This window comes from Anticarsia gemmatalis, chromosome 17 (assembly GCF_050436995.1).
Source record: "Anticarsia gemmatalis isolate Benzon Research Colony breed Stoneville strain chromosome 17, ilAntGemm2 primary, whole genome shotgun sequence".
Taxonomy (NCBI): Eukaryota; Metazoa; Arthropoda; class Insecta; order Lepidoptera; family Erebidae; genus Anticarsia; species Anticarsia gemmatalis.
This window is the reverse complement of record NC_134761.1, coordinates 8,707,818-8,728,469: the sequence shown is the minus strand read 5'-3', so window position 1 is coordinate 8,728,469 and position 20,652 is coordinate 8,707,818. Positions and strand designations below refer to the sequence as shown.

Here is a 20,652-nt window from a genome sequence, read left to right as displayed (position 1 = left end):
ATTACAACAATTAATTTAACTGGGTTTTAATAATTAATGAAAAATAAAGATATCATAAATTTTATGTGTGCAATAAAACAAGACGTAAAAGCAATAAATTAATTTATTTATTAACAACTTCGTTCACAATTCAAATGTAAATATTTAAACAACTACTTCTTTCGGAAAATGTTGCTCAGTCTTCTGCTCCGGGGCGTTCCCTGTAATGAAGACGAAATAAGATGAAACAATTTAATTTTTTGGACTTCCCACGCTTAAACAGTCGTGTTCGTCGGTCGAGCGCCCTGTCAATTGGGTTAATAGTAACTCCGTGCACGTCAGCGTCGCTATGATGTGTTGCATACTACAACGTGTGTGCGTGTACGTTCGACGGACGTACGCAACGTACAAAAAAATGTATGCCTTTAACTGCAAAATTGTGCATATTAACGTGCCACTGTTACTGTTTGTGAACTACAGCACATAAGTTGATGTAACTTGCGATTTGTTGTATCTTTATTCACACAAAACTAACGGAACAAATACTCACCTCAGTGTTCTCGGTTTTGGAGGAGCGGAAGAGCGAGCGTAACCGGGACGGAGTGCTAGTCTTACGCGACGGGTAGGGCTCCGCCTCTACACGCAACGATTCGCGCAATTCTGAGTCCTACGAACAAAAAAATAATTATTTGGTTACGAGACAACAGATACTCCAAATAACTCAAGTCAAGTTACAAACTATGTATGAGGAAGAAAGACAACAATATTACAGGTTTCAAACGACATAAATCTATACATACAAAATGACTTATTCTGACTGACTGACAATCATCGCAGCGCTTAAACTATGGAAGTAAGAAACATGAAATTCGGACAAGGCGTGCCTTTGATGTATGCATTCGCTTAGAAAAGATTTTTTAGTAATCCACGCTAAAATAGGAAATTAAATTCAACTTTAATTTATCTTGATTTAAATTATACGCGACCGAAGCCGCGCGGGTCCGCTTTACGAATATATAAACAGTTAAATACTCACAGTGGCAGATAGTCTGCCGGCTTGTTTGCTAGGAGTGGGAGGTCCGGGCTTCTTGTAGGCAGTGATGCCGACCTCTTTACGTTGAGGCATCTGAGTCGCTGTGCTCGATGCTCCCGTCGCCTGCCATCATCATACAATTATTAACATTTTGAAATAAACATAAACAAAGAAACATTAATCCTAGAGGGCTGGCAACACCAGTGTATTTAACAAGATTTCTTTTTCATGCTGGTTACACTGGTGTAACCACGAGTCAGCCCTCTTCTTAAGGTAGCTGAACTTCAAACTTAGAAACAGTGATGTCATACTAGCAAAACAATAATTATACTGTTCAAGAGCTATAAAATATTCCCTTGTGGGTATTTTCATTTGTGACGTACTTTAATCTCTTCTTCGTCTAAGGCCTGCGCGAACTGCGTCTCGGCGGGATACGAGCTCTTGAGGTGCGGCGGACACAGCGAGTTGCGCCAGCGGAGCTCCGACAGTCGCTGCGGGGCGCCACTCTGGCGCGGGCCGGGCGCCGGGCCGCGGGACTCCCGCCGCGGAGTCGCCGACAACTCCTTCAGCCAGCGGTTGTCGAACACCTCGCCTTCTTCGTCCGACATGTGCAGACCGCGACCCTCTACCAAACAAAACAATATGCTCATTGCTCTTCCTCTACTTCATTTTCCGTGTTTTTAATGTACCGACGTGTATATGGTGAATGTAAATTTACCTCGCTTCGGTACATCGTTATTGACAGGCAGCGAACGCAACGAGTGAGTATCTGATGGACGTCCAGGCTCCTCTTGCGTTGGTACTAAACCAGACTGAAATAAAATTACAAGTTTAATTTACCTATGGCTACTGGATGTCGTATGTGATAACCAGATAGAAGATAGAATGTATAACTAGTTAATTTATATGAATAGTAAAGCACATAGCACTCACGGAGTGTACGTGTTGCAGAGACATGAGCGAGCCGGAGCGCTCGCGGCGCTTGAACCAGGCCGCCTCCTCCTTGACGGTGAGGAACTTCTCCCCCACGGCCCACAGCTCGGTGGTGAGGCCGCGGATGTGCTGCTCGTAGGCGCGGCTGGACTGCGCCAGCTTGTCCCGCGCCCGCGCCAGCTCCCGCTCCAGCGTCGCGATCTTCTCCTTCTGCTTCTCCTTGAACACCGCGATCTGCTCCGTGTACAGCTGCTTCTGCAATACGTCACCGCCTCGTCAGTACTCGGGCGAGGACGAGCTCTCGCCATGCGATCGAACGTGCCAATCATGCATACTAAAATATAAACAATTACCTTTCGCCGCGGCCAGTATCTACTGTGCTAATCTACCGAATGCCAACACTCAAGCGAAAAACAAAACTAGAAATAAAACAAAAGCATTCACAAAAATAATTTATTCGTCAACACAATAAATAGACGACTCGGAAGTCGACACGCCGATCCGTCGCACTCTAAGCCCGCGCCCCCCGGTCAGCGATCCATGAGCAGGTAGAACCACCACACGATTTGATAGAGCAATATCATTAACAGGATGGGTGCTATACTGACCATTTTAGCCTTCATTCGGTTGAGTTTGTCCTCGTACTCGGCGCGCACCTCCAGCACGGTGAGCGCGGGCGGGTCCCGCGCGCCGTCCCCGCGCCGCGCCCGCGCCGCGTCCTCCAGCTGGCGCTGCAGGGCCTGCTCCAGCTCGTCCAGCTGCACGTCCAGCCCCGCGCTGGTGAGCGCGCCCGGCGCCAGCGCGGGCCGCTCGGCGTCGTGCAGCAGCGCCTGCTCGATCCTCCCGGCGGACACGGCGCGGGCCACGGCGCGCTCCAGCCAGCGCTGCAGCGTGGTGGCGGCCTCGGCCAGGTCCTGCAGGACGGCGGCGTACCCGCGCTCCAGGCGCAGCGACGCGGCGTCCGTCAGCTGTCCGTCGAGGCTCAGCAGCTCGCGCCGCACGGTCCGCTGCAGGGAGACCACGCGGCTCAGCTTCTGCGCGTACATGTCCTTCACTGAACTGATCGTTTGGAAGCTGACGGACAGCTCGGTCAGGAATTTCTTGAGGTTTATGTTCTCCGACTCGTTTATTCTGTTCAGTTCGCTCAGTCTGTCCCTCTCTTTCTGTAGCGCGAGCTGCTTCTCGGAGCACTTCTTCAGGTGTCTCTCGGTGGTCTCGAGGAAGTTCTCGAGGTCCTCCATGGTGATGGTTCCTGCGGTGAGGCTGCGCCTCAAGTCGTTATCGCAGTTATTGTTGGTGTTGCCGTAATTAGTGAGCTCTTTGAGCACGGTGTTAGACTTGATTTCGGCGATCCTCTTTAGTATAATGGCCTGATACTTGGCGGACACTTTGATGATCTGCGTGGCTCTGTTCTCGGTGACGCTCATTTTGTTCACTTGTTTCTTGAGTTCCGCTATTTCTTCATTCTTCTGGTGGACTATCTTCTTGAGTTGAGCGGACAGTTGGTGGCAGTTCTCCTTGCTGACCTCGAGCTCCTTGGTCACATCTAAGAGTTTAGTCTCAGACTCTGCGATGACCGACTTCAAGTAGGTGACGTCAGTCTGGAGGGCGGTAATGGTTCTGTTCTTGTCGTGAATGATCTTTTCTAAGTCAGTGATGGTCTTTAAGCTCTCCATGGATGAGTGTGTGAGGTCTGAAGTGTTATCTACCTGGTGGTGAAGGTCGCGCAGGTCCTTGTCTGCTGAATGGCCAGAATACTTCTGGCACGACGTGAGTTCCTGACTTCGTACTGCAACTGTGAACAATACTTATTGCAGTTATATATTACATCCTGTATAGTTATAACTTTCATCTATAAAGTGAAACATATCGTCTTTAGGGTCTATACCTGCATATTGAAATCATTACCAATATAAGCAATATTACATGCAGAAGCACATAGGAAAGGACCATATATTATACGATAAGTATAAATGTACGCGAACGCACATGAACGTTGACATTGCCTTAATTTGTGTCAAAATAATAAAATAAAACTATATTTGATACATACATGTGTCTCGTTGTCCAATAGCTTTAATCAAGTCCTCATTTTGTTTTTTAAGTATATTCAAAGCTTCCCTTTCATTATTGATATCACTCAATTTCTGTTTCAGTTCAGCAACCAATAGAATCTTCTCTTCCAACTTCTTTTGGCACTTCTCCCTGCTTTGCTTCTCTTCTAGAAGTTCCTTCTCAACATTATTTATTATAACATCTTTGTCTTTACTCATTTTGGAGATGAATCCGTCTTTAGCTTTGGAATCTTCTTCACATAGTTCTACTTTAGCCTGTAACCTTTGTACTTCTTTCTGTAAAGAGACTATTTCTTTCTGTCGTTCTTCGAGCTCTTTCTCCGCTTTCGTATGATAGTTTTCTAATATATCACATTTACTGACTAGGGATACTTTCTCGTTCACATTGTTTTCACGGAGCTTCTCATTTTGCTGTCGACTGTCTGACACAGCCAATTCTAAGTTAGCAATCACTGAAAAATAGAAAATACTTATAAGTATTAAAACATATAAACATTAATGCTCCCTCGTTCCCTCCTCCATTCTGGGAGGACACTTTGCCCAGCAGTGGGACAAAAATGGATTAATTTTATTTATAAAAATAAATCTTTAAAGACTATCTACAATAACGGCACTTGGGATTAAATGATTTTTAGATTCTAAAGATTTACGAACTGTAGTGCAGACAGGGTTATAAAACAAAATATTACGTTAGTTTTAAAGTAAACCACTCAAAAATAATTATATTGAATTGTCCTCAACATACCAGATTGTTTCTCCTTAATAGTGACACCCAATTTGATATAATCCTTTTCCATAGTTTCAAGTCTGTCTGTCAAATCTTTATTAACTATATTTAACTGAACCAGTTGTTCCAACAATTCAGTTTTCTTTTTATTCAATTTGCCAATCTCTTCGGCCAATTCCGTGTTATATTTTCTCAATTTACTCATATCTTCCTGAATTTCTTTATTACCATTTTCTAGTTTTGTAATGTGTTGTTGCAATGAAGTTATATTTTCCTTAAGTTGTACATTTTCTGATAAATGTTCACTATTCTCTTTATTCAGTCTCTCTACTTGGTCTCTGTTATCATTCTTTACCTTATCCATTGCTTCTGTCAATTCAGCATTCTTTTCACTGAATTGAATTACTTCTTGACCTAATTTCGTGTTTGTTTCCTTCAATTGTACAATCTCTTTTTCTAATTCTTCATTATTTCCTTTCAAACCATCAACATTTTCCGTCAATGCAATGCTATTTGCTCTCAGTTTATCAATTTCTACTTCCATTCCAGTATTATTTTTGATCAATTCCTCAATTTCTTCTGTCAATTCCTTGTTATGATCTTTCAATAGAACAAGTTCTTTAGACTGTTCACTTATTTGTTCCTTCAATTTATCAATTTCACTTTCATATTCACTCTTATTTCCAATCAAGTGATCAACTTCATCTAACAAATCACTGTTATGTTTCTTCAATCTATTAATTTCCTTCGCCGCTTCAGTATTGCTCAACTTCAATTCATCAATCTCTTCCGTCAATTCAATTTTCTTTTCCATCAATTTATCAACTTCCACAGCCAATTTGTTGTCATTGACCTTCAATTGTTCAATATCTTTCTTCAATTCTATGTTATTGTCAGTTAAATCATCAATCTCTTCTTTCAATTCCGATATATTTTCATTCAATTGAGTTACTTCTTTCGTTAATTTTGTTTTATCTTCCTTCAATTGATCAATTTCGTCTGACCATTCATTGTTAGTTTTGTTTAATAACTCAATTTGTTCTGTCAATTCGGTATTCGTTTTCTTCAAGCATTCAACATTATTCAGTAGTTTAGTATTATTGTTAGTCAATTGATTGACTTCTTCTCTCAATTCATTATTATGTGCCTCTAATATATCAACTTGTTTTGCTATTTCATTGTTATTTACTTTCAATTTATCAATTTCTTCCTCTAATTCGGTATTTTTTTCCATTAATTTCTTGACTTGTGCTTCGAAATCTGTGATATTTTGTTTCAATGAATTAACTTGTAGTATCAAATCAGAGTTACTTTGCATCAGCTGATCTTTTTCATTCTCAAGAGCAGTGTTAAGTGTTTTTAATCTATTAATTTCTGAGGTCGAATCTGAGTTATTTTTCTCTATATTTTCTGCTAGTAATGCACTATTATTCTTTAATTTTATAATTTCTTCAGTAAATCTGTTTTCGTTTGTTTCTAACACAGTTTCTATCTCATTTACTTTCCCTTGAAGACTTTCTTTCTCACTCATTAAACTGCTCTTTTCTTCTTCCAAAATATTATTTTTTTCTTCCAAGCATTTCAATTTGTTTTCCATTTCTATTATATTGTCTGATTTCTCTTGAAGTTGCATGTTTATGAGTTTTTTATTCTCCATCTGTTCTTGTAACGATTTAGTTAATTTCTCAACATCGTTACGGAATTCTACTTCAATGGAGTCCTTTTTAATCTTTAACTCGCTATTTTCTTCTTCCAATGAAATAACATCTGAAAAGAAAGATATAATTTTATAAATTAGGTAACTTTTGCACATGCATAATAAATTTCTGGTCTCTGCCCACTCCTATGGAAAAAAATGCGTGATATTATATGTTTTTTAGTTAACTATTTTAATGTCTACTTACTCTCTTTATACTTCTGTACTACAGATTCCATATTTTTGTTCTCTTCTCTTAATAGTTGAACTTCATCTTCTGCTCTCTGAACTGCACTTTTAAGTGTCTCGATTTCCTTGTCCAGAGCTTCTTTCTGTGAATTTACTTCTTTTATTAATTCTTCTTTCTCAAGCTTTACTTCAGCTAGTTCTTTGTGAAGTGCTTGTAAAGCCGTGTCTTTATCTAGAATGTTCTGTTCGTAGTTGTTCCTCAGAGCGAGTATATCTTGTTTGATATTGTTGTTATCTCGTAGTAACTCGTCGTTCAGTCTCGTTTGTTCTGCGATGGTGTTGTTCAGTGTCAGTTTCTGATCCTCCATGATGGACTCTGTCACACTCACCATGTTCTTCAACACTTGTCTCTGAGCCTCAAAGTCACTGGTAAGTTTCTCATGTTTCAGTTTTTCAGCTTTCACTTCTTCTCCCAGCGTCTTGAGTGCTGCAAATATACGAAGGTTATAGTAAATTTATTCAAAGTAAGTTCGTATTATAATAGATTCAAACTCGCGCGATGCAATATTAACAAATATGCAGTAATGAACAGGGAATAGTTCAATTAATATTATAAATACATAAGTTTGTAAGTATGGATGAATGTTTGTTATTATTTTACGCAAAATTTGGTACACAGATACTTTTTACAGCGAGAAATCTATTCACGCGGACAAAGTCGCGAGCAAAAGCTAATTAGTTTATATAGATCTAAATTTCTAAAGTTAACTTGGACTTTGTCCACCGAAAACACCCGGAGACATGGATTAGCCACGAAGTGGGTCTCACGAGCTGGTCGGCGACGGAGGGGACGGCTCAAACGGAGATAGCGGGATGGATAGCGGGATGGATGGCGGGATGGATGGCGGGATGGATGGATGGAATCCATATAGGAACGTAAGTCAAGTCATCCCGCCATTTTAAAATACAGGCGAGAGACACTGAGCTAGGCTAAATAAAAATGTTTTTTGGATTTGCATAATATTTCTCATGGCAGGTTTTACTCGTTACTACGAAACAATACATACGAAAGAAGTAAATAATTGGTAAGATTAAAGGTAGCCATTTTCTAGGTACAAATAACATTTAAACCGCACAAATCTTGAAACTAAGGGTCTCAATCCCGACAAAATCCAATGTCATTTATAAACGGGTCTTTAACACTACTAACATTTCCGATAGCTTTAACATGACCAGACAATTTTTACACCCAATTTCAAACAGACCATATTTTTGTACTAATAAATTTACTTTATTGTTTGCAGCCAACACACCTGATTGTTTCTCTTCAATGTTGCTAACTAATATCTTATTTTCCTTCTTCAAAATAACAACTTCTTCAGCCAACTCAGAATTTTCTTGCTTCAACCTACCAATGAGCTCCGATAAATGCGTGTTATCTTTTTTAAATTTACTATTTTGTATGGCAAACTCAGTATTATTGCTTGTTAATTTGGTCATTTCTTCAGTATGTTTCAAAGCTTTCTTTTCAAGCAAAGTATGTACTTCTGAAACTTCATTCTGGCAATAATCTTTTTCTTTTAATAAATTGCATTTTTCTTCTTCTAGAATATTTATTTTTTCTTCACAGTTCTTTAGTTTGTTCTCCGTGTCCACTATAAGGTCACATTTATCTTTGAGTTGCATATTCAGTTGTTTTTTATGATCCATTTGCTCTTGTAGCGATTGAGTTAACTTGTCGACGACATCACGAAGCTCTGCTTTCAAATTACTATTTTCTTCTTCCAATGAATCAATGTCTGGAAATAGTTGAATCCATACTTACATCAGAAATACTAACGTCTATCAGTTTGTTTCGATTTCATGGTTAACCACTACATAATTTTAATGAAATTTTGCGTGTACATAGGAAAATACTAGGAGTGAAAAATAGGCTACTTTATAGTTCTAGAATCGGCTTAAATGGGGCAAGAAACGTTGCTCGCGCCGTGTCACGAGGCACTATTGCTTTATTAAAACACAGTACATATTATGTGGTAACCTACTGACCGAACAAAATGAATATAAAACTTACTATCTTTATAACTCTGTAGTGAAGTTGCAAGTTGATTATTTTCTTTTTTTAATTTACCAACTTGTTCCTCTGAATCCTGAACATCGTTCTTTAAAGTCTCAATTTCATTGCTTAATATTTCTTTTTGCAAATTAATTTCTATCAGTTCTTTGTGAAGTGCTTGTAAAGCCGTGTCTTTATCTAGAATGTTCTGTTCGTAGTTGTTCCTCAGAGCGAGTATATCTTGTTTGATGTTGTTGTTATCTCGTAGTAACTCGTCGTTCAGTCTCGTTTGTTCTGCGATGGTGTTGTTCAGTGTCAGTTTCTGATCCTCCATGATGGACTCTGTCACACTCACCATGTTCTTTAACACTTGTCTCTCAGATTCAGAATCACTGACTAGTTTATCATATTTCTCTTTCTCCGTTTTAATTTGTTCTTCGAAGGATTTGATTGCTGTAAATATTTAAAGGATGCGGTATGATAACAGTCGCCTTTACACACATGCTCTATCGCGCGTGAAAGAGCGTGCGTGTAAAGGGTGTGCAAGGAGAAAGGAAAGACCGCGCGCCGCGCTCATCTGTCCGCGCCCGCGAAGAAAATCGCTCTCGAAGAGCGCGCCGTCTTTCCTGTGCTTAATCCTGTACACTCCTAAGAACGCGCGATAGAGCGTGTGTGTAAAGGTACCTATTACGTGGTTGAAGTATTTTCGAATCGACGCAAGCAGCTTGGTTTGGTCGCTTATTATTGGAAGGAATACTGGCGCACTAATTTAAATGTTCTCCAAATTACTATGTTATATTAACTAAGATCACACTACACTTTTATAAAGCATGTAACGGTACGATAATGCTTACAAAACATAGATCATTTATGTGAACGGCACAATTTTTACTACCTAAACTAAGTGAAATCTGCTAAATAGTCTAAAGAACTAACTTAGTCACGATGTAAAAGACGTATAATGTAAAATATCTTCAAACATACCGGCCTGTTTCTTTTTCAAATTGTTAACTAAATCCTTGTTATCCTTTTTCAATTTACAAATTCTCTCAACATTATCCGTGATTTCTTTTTTCAGTTTATTAACATGTTCTGTTAATTTCCCATTATTATTTTTTAGTTTGCCAATTTCTTCTGCCAACTCCTTCATTTCGTTTCTCAACGCATTACTCTTTTCCACCAAGCCTTTGTTACCGTTATTCAATTTTTTATTCCTTTCTGTCAAATTCATGATTTCTTTTTTCATTTTTGTGATTTCTTCATAATGTTTAGTTAAGTTTGTTTCGAGTACGGCTTCTGTTTCATCGACTTGTGTTTTGTAGTAATCTCGTTCTTTTATCAGGTTGCTTTTTTCTTCTTCTAAAATTATAATTTTTGTTCCAAAATCCATTAGTTTGTTCTCTATATCAATGAGTCGGTCTGATTTCTCCTTGAGTAGATCGTTTAATTCATCTTTGTGTTGTATAAGCTCTCTCAGTGTTTGAGTCAATCCGTCGATATCATTACGCAACTCGACTTTAACAGCTTCTTGTTGTATTTTTAATTCAGCATTTGTTTCTTCCAAAGAAACAATATCTGGGAAATTAACATGTTTATATTATCCGCGATAGATTTGTACGTAACGTAAAAAACAACTACATGCGTTTTATACTCCAGTCGTTAATACCTAAACATTTTCGCTATTACCTAATATTCGCTTGAATATTTGTTATTACCTAAAGATTTAAGCTTATTTACGAATCAAAATGGAACTGTGTAAAATAGGGTGTATCTAGCACGATAATGGTACCTACGAAATCTTTCCAAACGCCAGCCAAATGTTTTGAATGCAAAAGATATAGTTCAAAAATACTTACTATCTTTATAACTCTGTAGTGTAGCTGCAAGTGTATTGTTATCTTCTTTCAATTTACCAACTTCTTCTTCTGAATTCTGAACATCGTTCTTTAATGTAACAATTTCATTATTTAACATTTCTTTCTCAATCTTTACTTCAGCTAGTTCTTTGTGAAGTGCTTGTAAAGCCGTGTCTTTATCTAGAATGTTCTGTTCGTAGTTGTTCCTCAGAGCGAGTATATCTTGTTTGATGTTGTTGTTATCTCGTAGTAACTCGTCGTTCAGTCTCGTTTGTTCTGCGATGGTGTTGTTCAGTGTCAGTTTCTGATCCTCCATGATGGACTCTGTCACACTCACCATGTTCTTCAACACTTGTCTCTCAGATTCAAAATCACTGACTAGTTTATCATATTTCTGTTCCTGAATTTTAACTTGCTCTTCTAGAGACTTAATGACTGCAAATACATATAGAATATTCTTAACAATATCATGTCTACATCGATTTTCTGTCAATAATATAAGTTTTATTCCAATCTGACTTCATTCCCTAGTAGATGCGTAACCTCTTACTAAACATACATAATTATCCTAAACTCCTATATTACGGTCGTGGGTGTTCATATCCCAAAAGGTTTAAGGACTTATCCAAATGCAACGGGCGAGTTCCAAATCTAGTAATGAGTTGATACGCTCTGAATGAGAAAGAAAACTATCAACAACTACAGATCTCTACTTCTCAAACTACCTTCAAGTGTGGTGCATTTAAGCTATAATATATTTGTGAAATTGTACATATTGTATAAGTATATAAATACTGGCAGGAACCCTCTACTAAAAATACGTTAAGATCTACACATAGTTACATGCAGAGCAGGTGTCTTCTAAAAGTTAACACGCCATGCAAGACATAAATTATTGATATATCCAATGTATCAAGGCGAAATGAATTACTACACAAATCTTTATAACTTGTCAATACGCGGTTTCGTGTATCGGCATCTGTAAGACTATTATATACTATGGAGTACAGGTCAGGTATGGTCTACAGTGGTACAATGTTCACTACAGTCAGTTAATACATAAATCTATACATATAAATTTATCTACTTAACTAATTTACTAAATTATCAAGTCATTTAAAACGAATGTTGTACTTTTTATCCCGGAGTTCTCGAGGGATCATGATTTACACGAGAAGGGTTTCCACGCGGACGAAGTCGCGGGCGGCCTCTAGTAATAGATAAATAACCTAAACCGCAGTGCATAAAAATCAATTAGACATCAAAAACACTTGCCTTTGTTATTCTCATCGACAAGTTGCTGCAACTTATCCTTTTCCTTCCTCACAGCTTCAAACTCCACAGTTTTATCTTTCAAGTAATTAGTAAGTTTCGTTATCATGACATTTAAATTGTCTATCTGACATTCATATGTCTGCTTCAGTTTATCAGTTAAGTCTTCATTGTTAACTAATTTCTCTTTGAGAGAGTGCACTTTGAGTTCCAGCTGTATTTTCACGTCGTTCAAATCGTTCGTCAGTGATTGATTTTCTTGTTGCAATAATTGTAGTTCTTTTTGCTGGTTTTCTATCGTTGTTTTTAGAGTCTCTATGTGCTTTGTTAGTTCTGTGAATGGTATGTTAGTTATTACACAAACATGTGAATGGATTCGGAGTTGACGGACAAATTAGAGTCTGGATATGCATCTACCTTCTACAGCAGGGGTTCCCAGCCTTTCCCTAGGCCGGGACCACTTTTATATTATTTTTGTTAGCAAGGACCACTATGTAAGTATATCTATACTAATCTATAAAAATAGGTATTAAAAAGCTGAAGAGTTTGTTTGTTTGTTTGTTTGAATGCGTTAATTTCCGGAACCACTGGTCCGATTTGAAAAATTATTTCAGTGTTAGATAGCCTATTTATCGAGGAAGGCTACTAACATCACGCTACGACCATAAGGAGCGGAGTAGTATCAAAAAATGTTACAAAAAATGTTACAAAAACGGGGAAGACTCTGACCCATTCAGTCTTATGTGACGCAAGCGAAGTTGCGCGGGTCAGCTAGGTAAAAATAAAGTGTAGCAATTATCCCGAAAATTTAAAATCATTCGCGGTCCTTATTATGACTCCCGCGGATCACTGGTTGGGAACCACTGCTCTACAGTATCATACTATGACTAATGTTATAACCTAGCTGACCCAGCAAACTACATACCGCCTTACAGTCGACTGAGTTTTCTTGCAATTTTTTAAAATTGATAGATCGCACAAATATTTTTTCCGTTTGGGAATCAAAACCACGACCTCAACCACTACGTCATAATCAGCATAAAATAACTTACCGATTTTGTTATCATTGATAATTTGTTGTAATCGTTTCTCCTCAGCTTGTTGCTCGGTCACCTGCATTTCTTTATTTTGTAGGGAAAGTCTTAATTCTTTTGTAACATCGTTCTCTCGTTGCAACGCCTCCTGTAGTGCTTTTTTCGCTGACATTTCGGGTATAAGTCTATTAGCGAAGTTCAAAACAATGTTGTATTGGCTTTCCATTGTGATGTTAGCGGTATTCGTAATATCTTTCAATAACATCTCATCTGCAATGCTCGAACTTTCGATGTCTTGTATGAGTTTGTTAAGGCCAGAACTTAAGGTATCTCTTAATATATTGTTGTTTTCTTCTTGTTCTAAAATAAAAGTAATGGCGGTTATTTTTTTATCATGTTGAAGTCTGTGGCGTATGCTGTGTAAGGGCACAACAAGAGGGGGTTGTGAGTTCGAATCCGCCATCATAACAAAGATATGTGTAATTCACAAACACTTCAGTAAGTAAGTCAATTGAATATGAAATTAGAAAATTCAATCATATAAAATTTATTGAAAGTGAAAAAAACACTGTTTAACTTATCAGAGCTTACACGACGTATATTAAAGTTAGAAGGATTTAAGGTATATGTTTGGTAAGAAAAGACAGCTCCCGCACTAAGAATTACTCTTGTGTCGGAGGGACTTTTACAAACATACAAACAATGGGCACAGAGTACAAGCAGACCCGAAAAGATTATTTGTGGATCGCACAAACAATTGTTCCGTATGGGAATCGAACCCATGCCCTCCTGACGCAATGGTAGCGGCGTGGTGACCTTAACCACTGCGCCACGAAGAGAAACAAGAGTTAGTGCATATATAACAACATAAACCTACCTTTAAATTGCATATGTAATTGTTGAAAGTCTTTCATAAGTTTCCCAAGCTCAGCTTGCTTATTCTCAATTTCAGTCGAGTAGTTCACATTCAACTCATTCAACTGCAATTCTAGTTTATTCTTTTCACTCTCTATCCTATTACGAGCTTCTTTCTCTTCTTTCAACAAAGTATTAATACCTTCTTTTTCTAAAAGGAGTTCTTCTTTTTCTTTGATTATATCTTTAATAGATTTTTCCAAAGATGTCTTTTCGTTTAACAATACATCTCTGACTGACTCGACTGCGGCCAAATGTTGAGTCAAAGCCTTTTTGTCTTCATTCAAAAGTTCATTAATCTCCTTTTCACTTACATATTTCTGTTCTAGATCATCTCTTCTTTCACTCAATTCGTCTATTCTCTTCTTAGATTGTTCCCTTTCCTTTCGCAAGTCCATTTGCAAGTTCTCTATAGCTTCGCCTTTTTCAAATACCGTGTTTTGTAGTTCAACAAGTTCGTTGTTACGATTAAGTACTTTTTCATTGATTTTCATCAGTTTGTTCTCATAACCGTCTCTCATGTTCAGCTGGGATTGTTTTTGAGTTTCCAGTTCGTTTTGCAAGCTTGTGATAATGTTGTTTAATTTAGTTATTTCATCGGATAGACTGTGGAGTAACGTGAGTTTTTCTTCTTGCAAAGTTTGTATTTCTTGCAACTTAGATTCAATAATATGTCGTGAAGTGTCGTTATTGTCTTTAATTCTTTGTTCAAGCTCGTTCATTTCATTATTGAGTTTGCTAATTTTGTCGCTATAATGCGCCTTCAAGTTGTTTTTCTCTTCAATTTCCTCGTTAATACGATGTTTCAAATCGAATACCTCGTTTTCCCTCTCGTGTAATACTTTTTCGTATGTTTGTTTGTTGTTCTCGGAGTTTTGATTGAGTTCAGCTATTTGATCCTACAAATCAATATACAGGACAAACATATAATACCAAGATAATATCAACCTGAAGGTATAGGCCCACGTTTCGCCATCAACAATGTTAGTCTAATGTAAATGGGCGATGGGCGAGCCCTCTGAAAAGCATTTTAATATAAATGAAAAAATACCAAAAGCACCTTTGCCCGGCTCGGGAATCGAACCCGAGACTTCATGATCAGCAGCTGGATACACTACCGATCGCACCACAAAGGCAATCAAAGCAATATAATTTGGTTTAAGTAAATTAATTTGTTCTACATTCTACATGCTTTTCAAATGCGAAATTAATTTTGTAAAGGCAATACGACTATTTCAAGCATTATATCAGTTTGTCGCTCACCATAAGTGATTAGTTACAATACCTGTAGTGTTTGTATTTGTTGTTTCAAAGCTTCCACTTTGGCTCTCTCCTCCCCTAGCTGTACTTCAACAACGTTAGCGCAAGCTTCACTGCACACAGCTGGATAAAATAAAACGTGACATTTAAATGCTATTTTACCACTTGTAGAAGCTTGCTTATGACATTTTTGTAAGGAATAGAAATAAAGATTTCGCGATTCATGCAGAAAGGGAGTTCGTGACGGGCGCGGGTCGACGCGGGTCGACGCGGGTCGGCACGGGAGTACGGCGGGTCTCATTACTTGTATTTATGTGGACAATACCATATTGCCCGCGACCGACACACGCTTTCAATTCTATCTTTCATATAAACACACGTAATTGATTAGACCGGCGCTTTATAGAAATCTATCGCGCGTTAGTCTCCTAATAACACTAATAACATAAAGCTGTACAGTTTGTTTATAAATTTGAACGCGCTAATCTCAGGAACTACATGTTAGAATTAAAAAAACAGTTTTATCTTGAATAGTCCATGTATTAAGCAAGGCTGTATACTATATAGCATATGAGGAGCAGCAATAAAAATGTTGAGGAAACGGGAAAACTAAAGTGCACGCTAACGAAATCGTGGGCGCTAGTCAAGATATAAAAAAATACATTTTTAACTTACATGGACTCAAGGTCTAAACAAGGTTTAAACGACTCGGCTATCACTGCTTTTTTTAAATATATTTATTAACTTACATAAGTTATGGGCCAAGGAGTGCATACTAGCGTCAGGGTCGTCGCACTCGAGCTGGCTGGTGTCCAGTCCGTTGAGCCTGTTGTGTTGTCGGAGCTCAGTGACGAGCTCCCTGAGGGACTGCATGTGGCGGCGCTCGGCGTCCAGCTCCTCGGCCAGCTGGCACGCGCGGTCACGCTCCTGCTGGCTCACGCCGACCCATTTGTCGCGCTCTTGCTTAAGTTCTTCTACCTATAGTGTCAATACACAATTTATATTTTAAACTAGTTTTTACCTGCGACTTCGTCCGCCACCTGAATTTTCCCATGAAAATGCGTCATTTTCTCGGGGTAAAAAGTAGCCTATGTCCTTTCTCGGGTATCAAAATATTTCCATACCAAATTTCATGGAAATTGGTTCAGTAGTTTAGGCGTGATGGCGCGAAGCGCGCCGTCTTTCCCTAAGAACGCGCGGTAGAGCATGTGTGAAAAAGCAGCCATAATCTGTTCTTACCTTAGCCTTAAAGCCATCTCTATCGTAAACAGCGTCATCCAACATCTCCTGCGTGTGCACCAGCCTCTCCTCCATGTCTTGCAGCTGTCGTGCGAGCTTCGCCGTCTCCTCCGCCTTGGCCTCCGAGCTCCGAGCGTCGTGCTCCCCGCCACAACACAGCGATATCTTCGCCTTCAAGTTCACTATGTCCAGCTTGTATTGTTCTTTGTCTTTCACTGCGAAATTAGTACTTGTTAGAATGTTCATTGTTTTATTTGTTTCATTTTATCGTATGGTTAGTGGTCAATCTAGTGTCAAAGTCGTTCAGGCCGGTACATAGTGGTCTCATATCTTAAAAGTTCATCCTTTGACATCGCTTAACGACTGTTATGATTAACAACAACCGGAACCGACTTTAAACGTGCCCGAAGTATATAGGCGCTATGCGATCACCCATCTATAGAATAGCCGTCAAAAGTTGCCTATGACCGGTGAGCGCCTCGAATTCAAAGGTTTTTTTTTATTGTTCATTGTTGCCTACCTCTATGGGAAAAAGGCATGATATTAGGTAATTTAGGTTGTTGACACTTACAATTATTTACCAGTTGTAAAACAACGAAATTCACGGTCTTAATCACGAAACTCACACAACATGTGTGATTTCATTCAGCAAAAGAATACTACTATACAACAATACAGGACACATGATCAGGGGAAAGGATAAATGGAGTAAAATAACTACTCAGTGGTACCCAAGAGATGGAAAGAGAAAGAGAGGTAGACCACAAAAAAGGTGGGACGACGATATTAGACAAGTAGCGGGAACAACGTGGGGTAGAGTGGCCATAGAAAGGCCAGAATGGAGAAGATTGGAGGAGGCCTTTGCCACCTGGCAAACGGACACGCAGAAATGGAACAAAGAAACAATATATGAAAATTAAGAAAATACTGTCATGTCCGAAAAGAGGCTATAAATATAAATATAAATACAACAATAACACTGTTATCCAAATTTATGTCATGTACTTCGAAATAATGGTCAATGTGTCTACTAGGTACATATTGACCTTAATAGTATAGCATGCTTAGAAACATGGGATGAATGCATAATGAACATTACTCATATTCCTCAAAAGTCAGCAGTATAAGAGCCACATTACAAGACTTTGTTGACTAAAATATTTGTTTCATAATTAAGTACTTTAAACTTAGGTCAGCAGACCCTGTTAAGGGTTATTTTCTCCCTACAGTAACATTGGTAGTATACGTCGTACGAGGATAGGAATATACACGATGTTCTATGGGGCGCTAATGTGCGCGCCAAATTTTTAATGTACTACACAACTGACTGTCTGCTTGACCCATGTACAAACGTCTAGGAAAGTACATACTATCTTCCAGAGGGTTTGTAAAAGTTTTTATTAAGACAATTTCAGTACAATTCCTGTATATTGTTGTTTGAAATCCTCAAAATCTCTATCAAAAAATAAAATATTACAAGATGTGATAATCTAATGAAACCCCCACTTTCAATGGAGATGCTTTGATATCCTATATCCTATATAAAAAATAAATACACAAAAATGTATTGCTAAATCTTAATCCAGAAGAGGCTGTTTTTTCACATAGAGTAACTATTTCAGATAATGGAATAGTGTTCTAGGATTGGTATTTACCTAACTTCTCAAGCCTCAAGTTAGTGCGTGCAAGTTCTTCCTGCAGGTAGTTCCGGTCAAACCGTTCAGCGTCGAGGGCAGCCTGCAGGCGCCGCACCTCACCATGAAGGGACCGAAGAGCTGGAGGTGTCTCTGCCACCTTTGCATGTCCGGTGTCTATTGTGGCCATATCTAAACCACATGCTTCTGCAAACATTATAATATTTTAATTTCTGCAATTTTTATTTTTTTATCTCGGTATATGGTAGTATATTTCGCCAGTTTGGTGGACACAAGGCTTAATCCTCTTTTAGGAGGAACCCCTTGCCCAGCAATGGAACAGTTGTATTTTAAATAAAAATGTGTATTTTATATGAAGTAAGTTAAAATCACTAAATTATAACTACATCAGTTCATAAAATTAAAAGCTACAGTCAAAATTATTACAAAACTGTTCTTTGTATTAGACTGTTAACAGCTGTTGCAACATGACAGCTGCTATTCAAATCAACCCACTTTGTTGCCATGCAGGTATTATTATTACTTCACCCCTTACACCAAGGGAGGTCACATGTCATATGACTGATAATAATATTACCCCGACATTAAAATATATGAAAAGCATATGAAAAATGTATGAGTAAATTTATGATTACCTGTAATAGCTGCCTGAACATCTCTACATGTAATAGGGGAGCATTCCATCAGACTCTTGCTAAACTTCAGGATAGTCTCCTGATCGTCTCCGCTAAGCTTGCTGCACATTGCGCTCTTTATATCCACATCCTTAGAGTTCACGCACACAAAGAAAAGAAGCAGCGATGCCACCAAGTAAATGTCGTCCTCGCTCTCCAATGCTGATCCATTTGCAAGCTTGAACTCCGGATACTTCTCCAAAAGAAACTCGTCAACAGTATGCGCCTCTAGCACAGAAGACTTTGACTCGTCCAAGTTCAAATTCTCACGTAAATGAGATATTATGTTCAACAGTGATTCTATGTTTACGACACGTTCATTTTGGTTGCTCTTATCAAAATAACAGTTTAGCTACAAATAATAAAATTAAAGTCAATTAAAACTCGCCAGAAAACACCGGCAAAAACGACGAAACAATAAAAACATCTGCTTACCCAGTTATTGATAATAAGCTTCCATTTTTGTAACATGGTTCACCAACTATTCTATTTTTTGTTCACAATCACGAATTAAAGTAGTTTTCAGTGTTTTATCACATGTGAATACAGCCAGTGTAACGAAAATATTAATAAACAAACAAATTCATAACAGTCGCTTCCAAGTCGTTTCAATGAAATGTTGTTATTCACCGTTGCAGTTTGAATTCAGTCGTTGTTTTTTTTCTTACGCAAACCATAGAGCTATCGACCGTTTGAAAGTTTCGAATAAAATGTCAAACAGTTAATGACACCTTTGAAAGCATAAACTAAAAAAATATTATAGTATTATTCAATGAGAAAGAAAACTATATTTTTCGGCGATTCTTATATTTAGGTTCAATCATTTATTATAACTTCATCAACAAAATAGGAAGTTGAAAATGCAGTTACGGTAAAGTTGTCGGTATTTCAGAACGCTAGTAGTGACAGAAATTTGTTGTCATAATAAATGTCAATGTCAGTCAGCTGTTTTTTCAATGTTGTTGTAAGGGCGCGCGGCCCTGTATCGAATTCTATTATTTTGCAATAATAGTTTATATATAGCTATAACAATTTTACCAGTAAATTTTCAAAGACAATAAATAATATATCATGTCCCCAACTCGCGCTGCTGGGTTGGTTATTTTTAGGAATATGAATCAGGCTGTACAGTTTTTATTATTACAAACTTCCTATGGCCAGCATCATTGGACTCCGCCTAAAGGTACCTACTTGTTTCATTTAATTTTAACAAGCATCCATGTAAGATTTAAATTAGCGAAAAACAGCTCAACTAAAGTTAAACACCTTTAATTGAATTAGTAGTTAACCTAACCTTCACTGGCCTTATATTTTTTTTACATGAAACTCAGGACACGTTGACCCAGGAGAGTCTGATTGGGTAACAGCTTTGAGAGAAACTAAGGAAGAAGCTGGTCTATCAGAAGAAGAATTAGAAGTAAGACTAAAAATTATATTTTATTTTAGTCAAGCATTAATATTTTTTTACTTAATGTTGAGAGAAGTTATTTGTAGTCTTATTTTTAGGAGTACTTATACCCAAAGGCATTATAATTCTTCCAAAACATCATCATTAAAATTTCTCTTCTTTTTCAGGTTTACAAAGACATTTCAAAGGAGTTACATTATGAAGTAAAAGGAAAACCTAAGATAGTTGTTTATTGGTTAGCTAAGTTGAAGAATCCAGATAATAAAGTGACATTGTCTGATGAACATCAAGCTATGAAGTGGCTCCCTCTGCCAGAGGCTCAAGAGATATCTGGATTTGAAGACATGAAGCAGTTGCTAGCAGACTTTAATGAAAAGGCTAAAACAAAATTAGAATAAGTATAAAATATATGTATTTATTATGTTTAAATAAAGAAAATGTATTAATGCCTCTTGTTTATAGTTATTTGTGCACCCAATAAGTTTGGAAATGATTCTATCGAATACATTTTATTACATTGCCCTCCTTTACATAACTGAAATAAATTGTTGTTGCAAAGTTATATATGTGTCTGGACAATGTAACTTGGCAACACAAGTATTAGACCTTTGACAAAATCAACAAAATTATGAGCTACTAGAGGCCTCCCGC

At 37.9% G+C, this 20,652-nt stretch overlaps 2 protein-coding genes across 4 annotated transcripts; one reads left to right on the top strand and one right to left on the bottom strand.

Moving 5' to 3' along the window:
* Positions 1 to 85: 85 nt before the first annotated feature.
* On the bottom strand, positions 86 to 19,240 carry LOC142979736 (uncharacterized). 3 transcript variants are annotated; one of them, XM_076124849.1, is made up of 23 exons: positions 19,029 to 19,240; positions 18,555 to 18,945; positions 17,920 to 18,105; positions 16,265 to 16,479; positions 15,775 to 16,003; positions 15,051 to 15,148; positions 13,728 to 14,664; positions 12,869 to 13,210; positions 11,820 to 12,149; positions 10,545 to 10,979; positions 9,673 to 10,263; positions 8,707 to 9,141; positions 7,946 to 8,431; positions 6,652 to 7,119; positions 4,766 to 6,514; positions 3,999 to 4,472; positions 2,554 to 3,740; positions 1,946 to 2,200; positions 1,731 to 1,824; positions 1,396 to 1,637; positions 1,016 to 1,135; positions 530 to 646; positions 86 to 200 (listed from the first exon to the last, which is right to left on the bottom strand). In XM_076124849.1, exons 1-23 carry the CDS (start codon positions 19,062 to 19,064, stop codon positions 153 to 155), a joined length of 9,465 nt encoding a protein of 3,154 aa, XP_075980964.1. In that variant the 5' UTR covers positions 19,065 to 19,240; the 3' UTR covers positions 86 to 152. The 3 variants fall into 3 exon arrangements, with proteins under 3 accessions (XP_075980964.1, XP_075980965.1, XP_075980966.1); XM_076124850.1 differs by lacking the exon at positions 7,946 to 8,431 and having other exon boundaries at positions 19,029 to 19,239; XM_076124851.1 differs by lacking the exons at positions 7,946 to 8,431; positions 8,707 to 9,141; positions 9,673 to 10,263 and having other exon boundaries at positions 19,029 to 19,238.
* A 289-nt stretch (positions 19,241 to 19,529) lies between these two features.
* Datp (purine phosphoribosyltransferase family protein Apf) lies at positions 19,530 to 20,451 on the top strand. Its single transcript, XM_076125091.1, has 3 exons — positions 19,530 to 19,776; positions 19,925 to 20,010; positions 20,169 to 20,451. Exons 1-3 carry the CDS (start codon positions 19,665 to 19,667, stop codon positions 20,397 to 20,399), a joined length of 429 nt encoding a protein of 142 aa, XP_075981206.1. The 5' UTR covers positions 19,530 to 19,664; the 3' UTR covers positions 20,400 to 20,451.
* The last annotated feature ends 201 nt before the right edge of the window (positions 20,452 to 20,652 follow it).